General features: G+C 42.8%; 1 protein-coding gene across 1 annotated transcript; it reads left to right on the forward strand.

Moving 5' to 3' along the window:
* Positions 1–3,611: 3,611 nt before the first annotated feature.
* On the forward strand, positions 3,612–5,672 carry LOC140750817 (uncharacterized). Its single transcript, XM_073084543.1, has one exon. The coding sequence runs from the start codon at positions 3,612–3,614 to the stop codon at positions 5,670–5,672; it is 2,061 nt and encodes a 686-aa protein (XP_072940644.1).
* The last annotated feature ends 12,636 nt before the right edge of the window (positions 5,673–18,308 follow it).

Consider the following 18,308-nt stretch of genomic DNA (forward strand, 5'->3'; position numbering starts at 1 on the left):
TGACGCTTTATGTTTTGTCTCTTTATTTTGAGAACACGTGAGACAGACAAAAAGACTTAAACACTTACTTATTGTTACGTTTACTCAGTCTACTGAAGCAAACGGAACAGAATATTGGATTGAGTAAACGTAACGTAAAATTGTGGGAAGTTTTGAAAACTCATGGTAAAGGCACAGGTCTGTGGTCAAGCCTTTTGGACTGCAGAGCATAATATGATTGATATACGGACACGCTCGAAAAACGTTACCCTGCGCACTAAAGTATAAAGATTTACGCCCTGTAGCACTACCATGAGTTGGCATAGAAACGCCACTATAGAAATTGTAAATAGAAAACTATTGTCATTTTGCTAGTGAATAACATAACTACTATCGTTACGGTATTTCTTGACAACGTCTGTCAAATTAATGACGCATGGGACCGAATTTGTATGGCAATAGATCATAATGACATTCGCTAGCGATTTGATTTCGATAGGTTTTTTACGTATCGAGTTACGTAATGGCTCACACTACGGATTTTAGTTCTACGAGTAACCACCAGAGGCGCTGTACAATTTTTCATACATTTATTTTACGCAGTCGCTAGCGAGTAATACTTTTGTAAACTCATGGTAGTGCTACTGAAGTAGATTTTTAATGTACCCCGTATAAGGATGAACTGGATGGAAAGTTATCTCTCTTTTTGACTCTTTTTGACTAATTCTCAAAACGGACTTACCGCCGAAAGTGAAGCACTTGGATATATAACAAACGATTCTAATAAAAGCGAAATTGGCAGGCCTTTTAACACCCACATATGTACAAAATAGCAAAAAATAAAAAAAATTGTTACTGAAAATTAAAATGCAGTATGATTGCTTCCGATCACGCCGGATTGAATAAGTTATGGCTGCACCGCAATTTAAAAAGTTATGCAGATAAAATGAAAATCCGTATTGGAAATTTACGGTTCGACAAATATACTTGATCCGGTATAGTTTCTCTTCTGAATTCCGATTTGGAATTCTGTTTGATTGAATATAATTGTGGTTTATTTTTACTATTCATGTTTTGGCGTTTTGGTTGGTGTGCTTTATTTAGAAAATATGTTTGAGTTTTTTCTTACTGTACAAGTATGTGTTGAAAATGAAGTGAAGACAAAAAAAATACAATCTTACTCTCCGTGTTTCTTCAGAATTTTCGTAGAAGGTTTGTTAGTCGATTCTTTAGTATTCTTCAATTCCAATTTGGTTTTACTTCGGAGGCAATACCGGCTCACCTATTCCTGACTTATAATAACAATGTCAAGCGCTGCTGTGTTCTAATTTGAAAGTGTAAAAGTAAGAGGGAAGAGTTAAACACGAGATACTCAAATTTTATCCTCAGGGGACGCATTTCTGATCAATTTTAATCTAGGTCTATGTAGGACTCTAATTCTATTTCAGAGTTCTTTAAAGATGTTCATTGTACAGTAGTTCAATAGTAGATAAGCAGGTGAAGATTCCGAAAATACCTATACCCAAGCTTCCAAATAGCTGAGCACATTTACCATCAACATTTAAATTCAATTAACACGAACACTTCAAAAGCAGCTGAACACCGATATGTGCAATAATAGCTAGCATCATATTCGGCTACTTTTGACACTGTAGTGTTCACCTAATTTAAAATTTACGACGTTCATCTAATTACAGTGCTAGCTGTGTTCAGGTACTTATGAACACGTGCGTGTATAAGTATATATGAAAGCCTAATTCCCTAAGCCTAAGGTATTCATCCACTTTTGGAGCCGACTGTACATATGCGGTAGTGGCCATTTACTCTCAGGTGAGAGCTTACATAATCTATTACATAAAAAAACGCATAGACACATAAATAACTTCTACAGAAAACGTATGTACGTCGTCTTAAAATCGTTAGTCTTATTAACGCTACCTTCATCAAATGAAGGTTTTTTTTTTATATAATATAAGAGTAGCAGACGAGCATGCAGTCCATCTGATGGTAAGTGGCTACTGCCGCCCATGGACATCTGTAATAAACCCCAGATAGGATTAGATTTTCCTACCTGAGGTCGGCCACAGATGCGCCGCTACCCCTAAGGACTAAGCTGGAACGCCTCGGAAAAGTCTGTCTCCATTACCACACCCTTCAAACCGGAACACAGGAGCACCTCTAACACTGCAGTTATTAGGTAGAAATAGGTGTGGCGGTGGTGCCGCCGGAGTCGAACCACAAAGGGTTCTACCACCTTCAAAACTTGTGACACTTGACTGACACTTGTGATGTTATTGTGACTCGTGTTGCCTTGAAAGTACTAAAAGGGTTTTTATTGCGATCCTTTGAAGCATTAGCGCACCGTTGCCTAAGTGCTAATAAATATTACAATATTTTTACCTTAAAATGTATTTTATATTGCATATGTTACGAACGTGGGAATAAGTGATTATTACCTACATCTATACCCGTGTTAGGAGTTTTTACAAAAATGACTGTTTTTGTTTTAGTTTACGTATTTCTCATACATTTCCAATCAGTTCTGATACAATCCGCTAGTGGCGCTGATTGGAAATGTATGGGCAAATACGTAAACAAATACAATTTCAGTCATTTTGTAAAAATGTAAATCTCATACTCAGGGTATCTATTGCTACACTTGGTACAAACTGTGATGGTGTAGAGGTTGAAAGTGGGGAAAAACTGAGGGATCCGAGGTTCTAACCCTAGGCAAGCACTCCGATTTTTCAAAGTTATGCGAGTATTGGAAATTAATTATCAGTCGCATTAACGACGAATATCGTGAGATAACTAGCATATCTAAGATCTTAAAAAATCTCAAAAATAATGACTACCAGTTGGTATTTGCCAAGCGCGGTGCACTATGGCCTACCCTCATTCTGAAAGGGATACTCAACAGTGGGACAGTAATGGGTTGATGACCCCCCTCAAGTTGGAGTGCGCCTTGTCGTGGTGGGGGGGCTCAGTAGCCCGTTGCAATTTAGCAGCGGGTGAAGCTAAAGCGCTCCAGTGGCGGTTGGGATGCACTGCGTCTGTCCTGTATCGGGCGGCAGTTGCATCTCATCGGTATGCTGCGTCTGTCCCGTATCGGGCGGCAGCACTACCCCGTAATGTTGCTGTGGTACTCTGCGTCAGTTCCGTATCGGGCGGCAGTATTACCATGTGTGGTGGTTGTGATGCGCTGCGTCTGTCCCGTATCGGGCGGCAGTGGCATCTCGTTGACCGTCGGGGTATTTTCCCGGGTCAAGGGTGACGGGCGTGGCGTGCACTTACCCTGCCGTCACGTAGGCATTCATTTGCCACCGTCACCAAAACCGTAACCCACCAGAGTGTCGTGGTCATGTCTCGCGGCTTTGGTGAAGCGGGGGTCTTGGCTTAACCGCCCGGACCGCGAGGAGATAACCTCTATAAAAAACCCCAAAGGCCGGACGCTGAGGTACGTGGCGTTCGGTCGCCTCTCACAACAGATGAGAGGTGGTAGGCTGGGACAAGTCTGCCCTCTAGCGGCCGTCTGTGCGGGACCTCTCGACCCCGCACAGTATTAGAGTTACCAAAGGACAGGGGGCTCTCCTTTGATGGACCTTTATATCCCCCATACTCGTGGGAACAACATGAATGATCCTGTTAAATTAAATGATGGTGTGCCCGAGACGGGTGGAGTAGACGTAGTGCCTGAGACGGGTGTAGAAAGAGTGGAAGCCGTGGAGTCACGCTCCGAATCGGCTATGAGCTTTGAAGGCTCGGAGGTGGAAGGACGGTTCTGGACACGGAAACGCAATCGAGCCGCCACAGGAGAAGTGTCTGATGAGGATGACGGCGTAAATTCAGAGCCGGCGAAGGCTCCGAAAGTTTCCGTTGCACGCCGAGGCAGAGGTCGACCGCCTACTACTGGGCAGTACGTTGGCTTAGCCAAGGCAAAGGCGGAACTGGTGGCCGCAGAGCGTGCGGAAATGCAGCTACGGGCCGAAAAAGAGGTCGAAGAAGCGGCGCGCAAGGTGCGAATAGCGCGAGGAATGAAGACCCCGCCAGCAAACGCTAATGACGCGGTAGAGAAGGCTCTGGCAACAGAGCTCCAAGACCGCGTTCGAGCTTCGGTGGAGGTTATCTCCAAAGTAGCGAGCAAATCGAGGAACCTCAAGGGGACCTCAGTGAAGGCCCTGCGCGACGCCGCTGCCGCCATCTCGGAGGCAATAGATGCACTCCAACGCCGCACTGAGACGGAAGAGGTCACCCGTTTGCGGCTGGTCAACGACAGATATAAAGCGGACAATGACCAGCTGCGAACGGAGCTTGCAGAACTCCGCCGTGAAATGGCCGAACTGAGGGTCGATATCCGGCGAAGTAACGCCAGGGTGGTGGAGGATCCGACCTCAGTTGCCGAGAAGGCACCGCCAACTGTGGCTGCCACGGCCTCCGATCCATTGGCCGAGATAGAGAGGACCATCATGCTCCGAGTGGGTACGATGGTCAACGCAAGGTTTGAGGCCCTGCAGCAGAGGCTGCCACCGGAACCGCGCGTTCGCCCGCCACTGGCTGCTGATAGGGCGAAAGATGCCAAGCAGCCAGAGAGTCCAGCGGCGCCGACCTCCCAGGTCGTGCCCTCCAACAGTCCAGTCCTGAAGTCCCAGAGGGGGAAGAAGGGGAAGACTGTTCAGACTCCGCCCCAAAAGGAGCCTCGACCCTTGCCACCAGCTCCTGCTGCCATGGATGAGGGGTGGAATGTGGTTACAAGGCGACGATCCAAGCCTGCACAACCGAGTGCCGCCCAACTGCAACCACAGGGGGCCCAATCTGCGACGCCAGGCTCTCAGCGACCGCAAAATAAGGAGGGACGAAGACAGACGCGCAAGCTGCGTCCCCCCCGCTCTTCTGCTGTAGCTATCAAGCTGCAGCCAGAAGCTTTGAAGAAGGGCGTTACTTACGCCGCAGCTTTATCCGAGGCCAAAGAAAAGATTGATCTTAAAGGCCTCGGCATCGAGTCTGTTAAATTTAAAGTGTCCGCCACAGGGGCTAGAATCCTTGAGATTCCAGGTGCTACCAGCTCCGACAAGGCGGACACACTGGCAGACAAGCTGCGTGCAGCCCTGGGGGAGGACGCGGTAGTGTCCAGACCAGTAAAGTGTGCGGAGTTACGCGTGTCCGGTTTAGATGACGCCGTCTCCGCAGCAGAAGTCGCGGCGGCGATTGCCGGAATTGGCGGATGTGCTTTAGCGTCCGTCAAGACTGGCGAAATCCGCCGCAACCACTCGGGTCTGGGCACGCTCTGGTTGAGCTGCCCGGTAAGTGCTGCCAGAAAGGTGGCTGATGGCGGGCGAGTGCTGATCGGATGGGTGTCGGCCAAGGTCTCTCTGCTTGAAGCGAGACCGCTGCGCTGCTACCGCTGCCTGGTGATTGGGCATGTTCGGGAGCAGTGCAGTAGCACGGTAGACCGCAGTGGTGATTGCTACCGCTGCGGGAAATCGGGCCACATTGCCCGAGATTGCACCGCCGTCGCAGCACACTGCACAGCGTGTGCGGCAGCCAAGAAGCCGGCCGACCATAGGCTAGGGGGCAAGTCTTGTACTGCCCCTCGGCTTAAAGGGCGAAAACCACCGACTGTACCCTCAACACAGTCGGTTAGCGGCAGCTCAGCTGGAGGGTCCGGGAACGGAGTTGTGGCCATGGAATCCTAATTATGGACCACAACCTCCGATTCCTCCAGGCTAATATCGGCCACTGCGCAGGAGCACAGAGTCTCCTGACCCAACACCTTAAGGAGTGGTCGATTCACGTGGCTGTGGTTGCTGAGCCGTACTTCGTTCCTCCCGATAATACAAATTGGGTAGGGGACCGGGACGGCTTAGTGGCCATCATACGTCAGGACGCGATAGCTTCCCCGCCCTTTGAAAAGGTAGCAAAGGGCCCGGGATGCGTCGCTGCTCTGTTGAGAGATGTTGTGGTTATTGGCGCCTACTTCTCTCCCAACAGATCACTCGCCGAGTTCGAGATTTTTCTGGAACAGGTGGGTGGCCTGATCGTTCAGAGCCACCCTCGCCCCGTACTTCTGGCGGGCGATCTCAATGCCTGGAACACGGCTTGGGGATCGCGCGTCACGAGTGCGCGGGGTGAGGTACTGGAGGAATGGGTTCTCGGACAGGGACTAGCTCTTCTCAATCGGGGATCGGTGAGCACGTGCGTGCGGCCTCAGGGTGAGTCTATTGTGGACTTAACGTTCGCAAGCTACACCCTCGCGCGCCGTGTAAGAGGCTGGGGAGTCATGGTCGATGCGGAGACTCTGAGCGATCACCGATATATTCGGTTTGATCTCTCTGCGTCCCAGAACGCTCCAACCGGCACACGCCGGTCCCCGGTTGACAACGGCCCGAGGTGGCAGTTGAGGCACCTCGACAGGGACCTAGCGAAGGAGGCTGCAATTGTGCAATCTTGGGTGTCATCCGCTGACCCTGTGGTGGTGGAGGAAGAAGCTGAATGGTTTCGGGGAGCGTACACACAAGTGTGTGACGCATCTATGCCCCGTTCCAGGCGTCGTCCTCCCAAGTGCCAAGTGTACTGGTGGTCTGCAGAGCTCACGCAATTGCGTAGCGCTTGTATTGTGGCCAGACGCCAGTACACCAATTACAGGCGTCGGAGGAACAGGAACGAGATGCAGATTGCACTCTTGCATGCGTCTTTCAAGGAGGCCAAGTGGCAGTTGGTGGCAGCGATCGGCAGGGCTAAGACTCTGGCCTGGGAGGAGTTGCTGGGGACGTTAGATTGCGATCCATGGGGCAGGCCGTATAGGTTGGCGATGTCAAAACTTCGCCCCTGGGCACCCCCACTAACGCAAAGTCTCCGGCCTCAGCTTTTAGACAGAGTCGTGTCGGCCTTGTTTCCGCGGACGGAGGAACACCCATGTCCTCCTATGGTGTCTCCAACTGTCGTGGCGCCCGGACCGGATGATGTACCGCCAGTGACCTTGGGAGAGTTGGGAGCTGCGGTGTCACGGCTTCGTACCAAAAACACCGCCCCTGGTCCTGACGGCATACCGGGCCGCATAGTGGTCTTGGCCATGGAAGCTCTTGCGCCTCGTCTGAGGAGGTTTTTCGACGCCTGTCTGGCACAGTCCAGGATACCACAACGGTGGAAGACAGGCCGTCTTGTCCTCCTCAGAAAAGCAGGGCGACCAGCGGAATCCCCATCCGCGTACCGGCCTATCGTGATGCTCGACGAGGATGCCAAGCTTTTTGAGAGGGTTGTGGCGTCCCGAATCGTGGAGCACCTCGAGGAGGTCGGTCCGGATCTGGCTGCTAATCAGTTTGGGTTTCGCAAAGGGAGACCCACCGTAGACGCGGTGCAGCAAGTGAAGTCCCTTGTGCAGGATGCAGTTGCCCGGGGTGAGGTTGTGTTGGCGGTGTCTCTTGATATCGCCAACGCGTTTAACACCCTCCCTTGGAGTTGCATCAGGGAGGCACTCCGTTACCATGGTGTGCCCCCCTACCTGCAACGGATCGTCAGTGACTACTTGTCTGGGCGTGCGGTGGAATACCCCGGCCAAGACCGGTGGTGTCGGCGGGAAATTTCGTGCGGAGTTCCACAGGGGTCAGTGCTGGGTCCCCTCCTGTGGAACATCGGCTACGACTGGGTGCTGCGAGGAGCTACCCTATCGGGTGTCGGTGTTATCTGTTACGCGGACGACACCCTGGTGACTGCTTGTGGCGAGAACCACAGGGTTGCTTCTCTCCGCGCCACCGCCGGCACGGCATTCGTAGTGGGCCGCATACGGCGATTAGGTTTGCGGGTGGCGCTCGAAAAATCCGAGGCTGTGATGTTTCACGGCCCACGGAAAGCGCCACCCCGGGACGCACATATCGTCGTCTCCGGAGTTCGTATCGACGTGAGGCCGTCGATGAGGTATCTAGGACTTGTCCTGGATAGCCGGTGGAACTTCGGTCCCCACTTCGAATGCCTGGTGCCTCGGCTACTGAGGACGGCGGCAGCCTTGGGAAGACTGTTGCCGAACCTCGGTGGACCAGAGACGTCGTGTCGACGTCTCTACACGGGCATCGTACGATCGATGGCCCTGTACGGGGCCCCTGTATGGGCCGATGCCCTGAATCGCCGAAACGTCGCTCTATTAATGCGAGTCCAGCGAGTGATGGCGATCAGGGCTATACGGGGCTATCGCACGATCTCGTGTGAGGCGGCCTGCGTGCTAGCGGGTTCTCTGCCCTGGGATTTGGAAGCGAGAGCCCTCGCGTCGCTACGTCAGTGGCGTGAGGAGGCGCACCGATCCTGGGGCCGCCCGCCCGCACAGCAGGAACTGGAGGGGCACAGAGCTGAGTTGCTTCAACGGGCTACCGAGACGTGGAGGTCCAGGCTGGCGGATCCTAGTGCCGGCTTGCGGACAATCGAGGCAATTCGTCCGATTTTTCTACAGTGGTTAGGTAGGCGATTCGGCGTCCTGTCCTTTCGTCTGACTCAGATACTCTCGGGACATGGTTGTTTCGGGAGTTATCTGTGTCGGATCGGGCGGGAGCCGACGGCCAGGTGCCATCACTGTGACAATTGCCTCGATGAGACGGCCCAGCATACGCTGGAGGTATGCCCTGCGTGGAGTGCGGAGCGCAGTGCGCTCAGCTCTGTATTGGGGGCCGACCTCTCGCTCCCGTCCGTGGTTCGCGCCATGGTCGGAAGTGACAGGTCGTGGCAGGCGGTGCGCTCCTTCTGCGAAGCAGTAATGCTCGCCAAGGAGGCGGCGGAAAGGGTCAGGGAAGCTCTGTCTGCCCAGCCAGTCCGTCGCAGGCGCACGGGACGCCGTAGAGCGGCTTTCGAAAGCCGCTCTTTCCCCGTTCCCTGAGTCCACGGAGGCGGATTCGGGGGAATCCAATTCCGGTCTTTAGGGCTCGAGATGTCGTGTGTGCGTTCCGCACGCTCATCTCATGAGGAATATAACTGAGAGAGGCCCCTCCCTCTCGGGAAGTGGCTGGCGTTAACATCAGCGCCGGCCGACGTTGCCGGGTCGCGAATGTAATGCTAACGCTTCTCGCGACCCGGCGTCGAGCGTCCAGAGGAACGCCGCGGAGTTTTAGTCGGTAAGAGTCCGACATATCCCTTTCGTTCCCCCGGGCGGAAGGGAATCCATGAGGATTTCTCCGCGTTAAAAAAAAAAAAAAAAAAAAAAAAAAAAAGTAATGGGTTGATGATGATGAACTTAATTCATTCTTCCTAGTAAAAATAATTTGACACGGTGAGTAATCAAAAATAACGGCACATGTTTTTGTCTGTTGCTCATTTTATATAATGTGTGAACGAGAAACACACAAGCCGCCGATTTAGTATACAATATCTATTGAAACAAATATATTTTGATGTCGCGTGTGTAAGAAACTTTTCCCGTGAGACTCAAACTTTAGTCATTTGCCTAATTAAAGTTCATATGCCTAAAACATAACTGTCTTCAGAGAGTTCGTAATAAAATTTCCAGTTTATCTCTTAAGAATTTTACATTACGCAGAAGGGAGTTAATTGCACTTGATCATAATTGAAATTTATACCGGAATTTTAATTAAATTCCCGATGTGTTCGTGTCATTCTTATTGCCGGGTTACGCAAGTATGTGGGGTTAATAAATTATTGTAAGCTTTTTATAAGTGTGGAATGTTTGTCGTTTTGTATTTTGTATTTAAATTGTCAATATAGATTTTTCTAGGAATAAATGAACGTACAGTCCTCTTGTTGTTAAGTGGCTACTGCCTACTGATGTATGTAATCAATCTCAGACAAGAATAAGAGTCTCCTACCTGACGTCGGAAATAAATGTATCCTTGATGACTAAGTTGGAACGCCTCGGATTCATATATATCTCCTTTACGACACCCTTTAAACCGAAATATAACTGTTTACTTAACCGGAACACTAAACGCTTAACATTGCTGTTATTAGATAGAAATAGGTGTGGCGGTGGTGCCGCAGAACCACAACGGATTCTACTACCTTCGATATACATAACTTCTACCGCTTTTAAGGTTTGACTCACCTCTCTCGCGTCGTCAAAGATATGAGAATTAACCCTTTATGATTTTTATATAATATAGGAGTAGCAGACGAGCATGCAGTCCACCTGATAGTAAGTGGCTACTGCCACCCATGAACATCTGTAATCATCCCCAGATTGGATTAGATATTCCTACCTGAGGTCGACCACAGATGCGCCGCTGCCGCTGAGGACTAAGCTGGAACGCCTCGGAAAAGTCTGTCTCCCTGACCAACTGACCCTTCAAACCGGAACACAGCAGCGCCTAACACAGCCGTTATTAGGTAGAAATAGGTGTGGCGATGGTGCCGCTGGAGTCGAACCACAAAGGGTTCTACCACCTTCTATAATGTTATTTGAACCTTGAAAATAAAACAGTTTAAGTTCCAAAAAGAGTTACACGGAAGTTATACAGGGTGTTTTTTCAAAGGGTACCCAAATTGACACAGATGGTTCAGAAGCGGTTAAATAACCGATTTTTGAAATAAAATAATAAAAAAAATGTTAAGAAATATTGAACCATTTTATCCCCTAAATACAGAACTCATGGACATGATTTCAACAACGAAAACTATCATTCATAAGTTCTGCTATTTATTATCACACACTACTCTGAGCGCTCGCACACAAACATAAAAACTATGCAGGGAGATATCGGTAATATTCGGCTAGCGATCGCCTAGTTTCGTACAACCCCTTTCCCCCTCGTCCTCGCAGACACCTGTGATGCGCACCCGCCGCCCGCCGGCCGCCAGTGGCGCCAGTCGACCGTGACCGATTTTCGAATGTGTTTGCTATTTTTTATGAGTGAAAATGGCGGCACAAAATCAAATAAGTTATACGAACCGCGAGTATTATGAGATGGTACGGTGCTACATTTTAAATGGTAAAAGTTTACGTGGTGCGCAAAGACTTTATGAAAGTGACTCTTTACCGCGTTTACAAATACATGGAAATAACTTAAGAGTACCTAATACGACGACGATTTTAGCAGCTCCGTTAGACTCCGTTAGCTCCTTTAGACTTTTATTTATGGGGAGCAATTAAAAGACTTGTTTACGTTGAGGAAGCCCAGAGTTATGAGAACCTACGCAATAAAATAATTACAGATTTTAGTGAAGTGAAAAGTGTCCAGACACAAATAATGTTAAAAAACAATTTAAAAAAGCGTGCTCAGCTATTGAGAGAAATGGACTCCACTTTGAACAGTTTTTGAAATACCAGTGATATGTAGACAATGTAAATACCAGTGTGTTTTATAAGGGACATTCAATAATTATGTAATTAGGTAAGTTAATTTGCTGTAAATAGTTGATTCCAATTTTTTAAATACGCCATAAAATTTATACATTCGTTTTAAAACAATAAAGTCGTAATGTGGGTAGTGTGTATTTGTTCATTATGACGGTCCTAAGGCCTTGTGTGCGTGTCAGTCTCAATGAAGAACCGCGCGTCGGCATACTTGTATTACGAGTTTGTGTGCGTTAGTGCTAGTGTCATTATCAATGACTGCGCGTACTATGCAACGGTTGTCCATAATGCACGCAGAATTTGGAATAACTTAGAATTAATGTAATTAAATAATTAAGAGGGATTTTAAAGTTTTGACATTTTGTACATAACATTATTGATGTCTAGAATATGGTAAAAAAATTTGGGTACCCTTTGAAAAAACACCCTGTATATACAATCTTGAATTGTAACCTTACGGCGCTAACGAGCTCGTTATAAATTTAGAATAACGCTCGCAAACATGGCGTTGCTGGAGAGCCGTGAAGCCTCGAGATGCGAATAGGCGTAATGATAAGGCGTTAATAGTTTTCAAATTTTTGAATTCCAATTTCAAATTGAATGTTTTTTTATAGGTATGAAGTAATAAACGAGATTGTTCATCTGCTGGCAAATGGTTACTGTTGCCCATGGACTGTAACTTACTCCGTAGTCCACAACGCTGGCTAAGTTAGGTTTCGTAGACTTCACACTTTACATTTGAGAAATTTTTCCATAGTTTTCTCAATATTAGGTTGCGTTTTCATTCACCAATTAGGCAAGTGATAATTAATTTCTATATACACGTAACCTCGAAAAATCAAAGGTCACTTACTAATTAATATTGGGATAATGATGTACAGAGATAACTATTTTTGTATTTAAAACTTAATTCACCTACACTTTAAAAGAAACCTTTTAGAGTACAAGCTAAACAAAAACGAGCAAATGACTCGTCTACTATAAAAATACCTCGTTCGAGACAAAACTAATGAGAAAAACAAAACATCTTTTATGTCCCTGATAATCAGATTCTTCAGGCTGAAGTAGATTGCAAAAAAAGAATATTTTGCGAAATAACACCGGGAGCTTATACCTCTTTACATGAGAAATGTTTTTACTTTCATTTCTTTATAAGAAATTGATTAGTTTTTGTCCCCGACTTCTTTGTGTAGACTTATGGAGTATATACGTCACAATATTGTAACATACTTTTCTGTTCATAATGAATTGAAATTATTTTATATGAATGAATGGAAGCAAAACAGTGATAGCCTAATGGTTAAAATTCGGGTTTTTTTATCGTAACCCAGGCACGGAAAATGCCTATGGCTTTTCAACGTTATGTGCTTATTACAAATGATTTATCCTTTAATACAACGGTAAAGGAAAACGTCGCGAGGAATCTTTAGACTTCTTTAAAAAAGTTCAAAGTGTGTGGAGTCCAGTCCATCAATTCTGTCATGACCAGCGATGAGAAGTGAATAGTGCCAAATGGAAGAAAATGCAAAATTAGAAAGGAAGGAAGTAAAGCAATCACCTTTCTATCACACAAGGGGTCCCGGGTTCGATATCCGGTTACGCAGACATCTGTCCGGTGAATTATGATCACTAATTATGAATTACACTCCCATGTAGTAAATAACCATTAGTGTCAAAATTGTTATATAAATACTCTTTTGACCCGTCCGTATTTTTATATGCATGTTTTATGGTTGAAGTTATTCTATTCTTAATTAACAATATACAGGTGAATTTTTCAAATGGGCCTTCAGGGCTAAATCCGAAACTAATGCCGCGCGAAACGCGGAATAATGCCGACATGCGAAGTTAAGACACGAAATCGAAGTAAAACTGCGAAGAAATATCTTTTCATTCGTTAACGATCTAAAAACTACATTTTTTTAATATTTTTCAAACACGAAAATAATTGACAGTGACAATTGTCAAACGGTTACTTTTTCTTGTTAGGAGCGAGTAATCTTTACTAATCTGTGTATCTACATTACAAATACAAGTTCTGTAAATAGAATTCGTTATTTTAAAACATTCTAATATTCATCGGAGAGCAATGACCGAGGCGGACGGTGCTGTAATTTAAATTTGTAATTTTCATGTTTAAATATGAGCTTCCAGAAAATGAAACAAAATGAAACATTCTAATTCAGGTTTCATTCAGAAATAAAAATAAGACATCAAATGACAGTTGTTTTACATTTACATAATATCGGTGCGAATTCAAATGAATTCTAATTTTACATTTAATTCCTATTTTACATTTAAATTTAGACACCGTTGCATTTTAAAATTAAGATTAAAATAGGGTATTTTTAAAATGCTTTTAACTCAATGAGCCGATAGCGACGATGATTAAAAGCGTAATTTTTAAATATAGACTAGGGTAGAAGCCTTTAAAAATAATAAAAAGTGAAATAAAATTGTAGTAGGATGAAACCCATTAGAAAAGGAGGGGAATATTATAAAAATGAAGGGAAAAATAATTTACGGGCGATCTGAGGTCGGGAAGGGGATGGGGGTGAGTCTTTAAGGGTAAAAAACGGTTTTTCTCCATTTCCGGCAAAACTAAAAGTCCTATCGAAAAAAGTCGAATGGCAAAGTTGTAGGTAATAAAAAGATCTAAAACTTTTGTATTTACACTTTTTTCACATAACCTCAAAATTTATGTGAAAAATTCAAAAAACCAAGTTTTTGGTTTTTTATTTTTATCTTTTACAAAAAAAAATTTTTTTTAACGAAATTTGACGAAAACTTACCTTTTTATGTCCCAAATACGCTGTAATTTATTTGATTAAAAATATTTATTTTTTCACCTTATTTTGAATTAATATCGAAAAAACACCCTAATTTTCAATCGAAAACTCACCCGTCAAAATATCAGCTTTTTTCAAAAAGTTGGTATGTTTTCTGTTCGTTGAAATCTCTACTTTTTGATGGTGAAAAACAAAATATATGTTACTATAGTAAATCTTCTCAGAAAATGCAAAAAATCAAAAAAAACTCGAATTCGAAATTTGGATTTGAATTTGAAATTTGGAAGTGCTGGATACCACTAAACGACTCAAAGCTGCTTTTTTTATTTCATACACTTGCTTATCATCTGCCTTATTGCAGATGATACAAACAGATTCATCCATACTGATAATCTGAAAAGACAGAATCGAATTAATAATGCCTTCACTATTTTATCGTGAATATACCCCCATAAAAAAAAAATATATTAAAGAAATAAATGTCAAAATGTCTAAAAAATATATTAAAAATCTATTTAAAATGTATAAATATATAAAAAATATGTATAGTAAATATATTTTTAATAACTAACTTTTGGCTGATTTTCAATTATTTCATATATTTTGAATACATCTGAAATATATTTGAAATGTAAAAAATATATATGAAAATCAGCCAAAAGTTAGTTATTAAAAATATATGTACTATACATATTTTTTATATATTTATACATTTTAAATAGATTTTTAATATATTTTTTAGACATTTTGACATTTATTTCTTTAATATATTTTTTTTTTATGGGGGTATATTCACGATAAAATAGTGAAGGCATTATTAATTCGATTCTGTCTTTTCAGATTATCAGTATGGATGAATCTGTTTGTATCATCTGCAATAAGGCAGATGATAAGCAAGTGTATGAAATAAAAAAAGCAGCTTTGAGTCGTTTAGTGGTATCCAGCACTTCCAAATTTCAAATTCAAATCCAAATTTCGAATTCGAGTTTTTTTTGATTTTTTGCATTTTCTGAGAAGATTTACTATAGTAACATATATTTTGTTTTTCACCATCAAAAAGTAGAGATTTCAACGAACAGAAAACATACCAACTTTTTGAAAAAAGCTGATATTTTGACGGGTGAGTTTTCGATTGAAAATTAGGGTGTTTTTTCGATATTAATTCAAAATAAGGTGAAAAAATAAATATTTTTAATCAAATAAATTACAGCGTATTTGGGACATAAAAAGGTAAGTTTTCGTCAAATTTCGTTAAAAAAAATTTTTTTTTGTAAAAGATAAAAATAAAAAACCAAAAACTTGGTTTTTTGAATTTTTCACATAAATTTTGAGGTTATGTGAAAAAAGTGTAAATACAAAAGTTTTAGATCTTTTTATTACCTACAACTTTGCCATTCGACTTTTTTCGATAGGACTTTTAGTTTTGCCGGAAATGGAGAAAAACCGTTTTTTACCCTTAAAGACTCACCCCCATCCCCTTCCCGACCTCAGATCGCCCGTAAATTATTTTTCCCTTCATTTTTATAATATTCCCCTCCTTTTCTAATGGGTTTCATCCTACTACGATTTTAATTGGTTTTAAAAATTATCGACCCTGGTCTAATAAGATTATTTTAAATTAAGAAATAAAAATATTTGGAGCAGTGATATTTTCTTGATTACGTGTTTAATTACAGGTGTTATTTTTTGCGCAAGACATTGTACTTGTATATTCTACTATTACTATTCTACTACTTGTATATACAGGGCGTTATTTTTATAATAATATACGAACATAAAGGCTAAAGGAATAACTTGTCCAACTAGATACCACATTTTTTCTGTTAATTAAGTACATTTTTCATAATGACAATAATTAGATTGATGATTTATTTTTACGCTTTTTGTAAGAGTCACTAACAAAGTAAATTAAAAGACCTTGGAGGTCAATTTGGACCTTCTTTTAAATCAAAATAATACTTCATTTGTATGTTCGAATGACAATATTATAACTACTTTTACGTTTCTTTAAAGAGTCTTATAAAGGGATGCATGGTTCTTAGTCAAATTAGTCTTGTTAAATGTTTTTAAAAATATTTTTAAGTCATGTTACAGTTTAAGATTGTCTTTTTACGTTTTCATGTCCAACTATAAATTTACAATATCTCAAATATCGATACAATATCTTTTCACTCCTACGACCGCCCCACAAGTAACACGAACTAACTTTATGCAAAGCGCCCGCGGCCCCAACTGACGAGTTCCCAACTTATCTTAACCACTAGCTGAAATGTGGCTCAATATAAATACTAAGTTTATATCTTTAGTGTCTTTCAATATTCTTCGTATCCGTTTTACTCATTACTAGAAGCTCGAAACTTATCCGGACAAAGCAATTTGTAAGGTCGGTTTGAAATAACTAGCGATAATACCTTTTTCGCTTAAATAGCAGTTTTAAGCGCTGCATATGGGTTTGCAGGGTGTGGTACGAAAGATATACTTATCCGAGGCGTTCAAATAGTTTTAGAGGTTCCAACGTATCTTTGGTGAACCTAAAGTGGGATTAGTATAAAAGCGTGATAAAATAGTGTTTTCGTTATAATCACGCACATACTCGTACATACACATAGATATACACATTATTTTACAAACACACAGTTCACAAAACACACAAAACACAGTTCTCAGTACGCATGTTGTATATAACTTTGTAAATTGTAACTGATATTAATTTAATGACACACAACAGTTGGTGGTTTGGACGAGTTTGACATGTTTCCATTTGGGGCCGCGAGCGCTTTGCATAAAGTTACTTGGAGTTCAGTACAAGCGATGGACACAAGCGCTTCGGAAAATAATAGACCAAATGCGAAATAGGTACCTATAACATTTCATACTACTTTTATTGAGTTTTGATGAATTTTATTGAATTCTTATAAGAGGAATTAACACTGAAACGTTTTTTTAACTGAGTGTGGGTAATGTTTTTCGAGCGCACGTATGTACATTGAAGGTGGTAGAACCCTCTGTGGTTCGTCTCTGGCATCACCACCCCCACACCTATTTCTACCTAATAACAGGAGGATAAGGGAGACAGACTTTTCCGAGGCGTTCCAGCTTAGTCCTCAGCGGTAGCGGCGCATCTGTGGCCGACCTCAGGTAGGAATATCTAATCCCATCTGGGGTTGATTAGTGATGTCCATGGCCGGCAGTAGCCACTTACCATCAGGTGGACTACATGCTCGTCTGCTACTCTTATATAATAAAAAAATAAAAAATAAAAAAAAAAAAACTCTTAATTTTACCGAGATACAATTTACTGAAAGTGTTTAACCCCGTTCTACATTCCCACCCCATTCAGTTTTTATATTTCTACACGCAGTCGTACACATTTTGATCACAAAATAAAACAAGTAGAATATTTTTAGCATAGTAATTATTTTCTATTTTTTCTGAACAGCTCATAATTCCGACGCTAATGAATAGACGCTGCTCTAGAGTTTACCGATGCATATTTTTAATTGATTTTCTATAATCTTTTACTCTCTTTGTTAACACTTCACATTGTATACGTAAGTAAGACACCTAAAATAAACAGCAATAATAACAGGGATTAATCATAGTATGATATTAGATTGATAATATCGTGTAATTTAAACATTTTACTATGTAACGGACACTCACGATGCGCAGTTTTGAATCCCCTTTTTTGTGGGCCCAGTTATACAGATCGGGCTTAAGACGAAAGTCAGTGTAACAGCTTACATGGATGGTGGTCACGGACGAATAGAAATTAGAACCGTGTATTTTGAGTAATCATAAGTAGTCAGTTTAATTTTGTTTCAAAAACTGTCATCTCGACCTCTCCTACGTACGAGTATAATATCGTAACTGCAAAATGAAAACTTTACAGGAGAGCGTTTCAAAGGCTCGAATATTCTAAAATGCAAATAAAATCTGCATTTCTTCAGGTATCTCTATGAAATTTGATATATATATATTATTTTATACGCTTTATAACATTACTTATGTCGATAAAACACATTAAAATAAGGCAATTTATGCAATAAAATCGAAAAGGTACTTTTGTGGGTTACGATATTATACGTAGGAGGGGTCGATCTAATGATGTCAAACCGGGACTGGGTTTAACGTGCCCACCAAGCAAGTATGAAGGAAATATAGTTAATACTTTTTGCCTGCGTTTGCGTAGCACTGTACGTAGCACGCGCTACAATCAAAAATTAGTTATCGCGTAAAATTTTAATGTTACGCAG

Source organism: Epargyreus clarus, unplaced genomic scaffold, assembly GCF_041222505.1.
Source record: "Epargyreus clarus isolate Ecla_fem2 unplaced genomic scaffold, WU_Ecla_fem_2.2 ptg000021l, whole genome shotgun sequence".
Classification (NCBI taxonomy): Eukaryota; Metazoa; Arthropoda; class Insecta; order Lepidoptera; family Hesperiidae; genus Epargyreus; species Epargyreus clarus.

Excerpts from the sequence above, each read along its gene's own strand:
- LOC140750817 (XM_073084543.1), top strand. The coding sequence starts at position 3,612 with ATGAATGATCCTGTTAAATTAAATGATGGTGTGCCCGAGACGGGTGGA.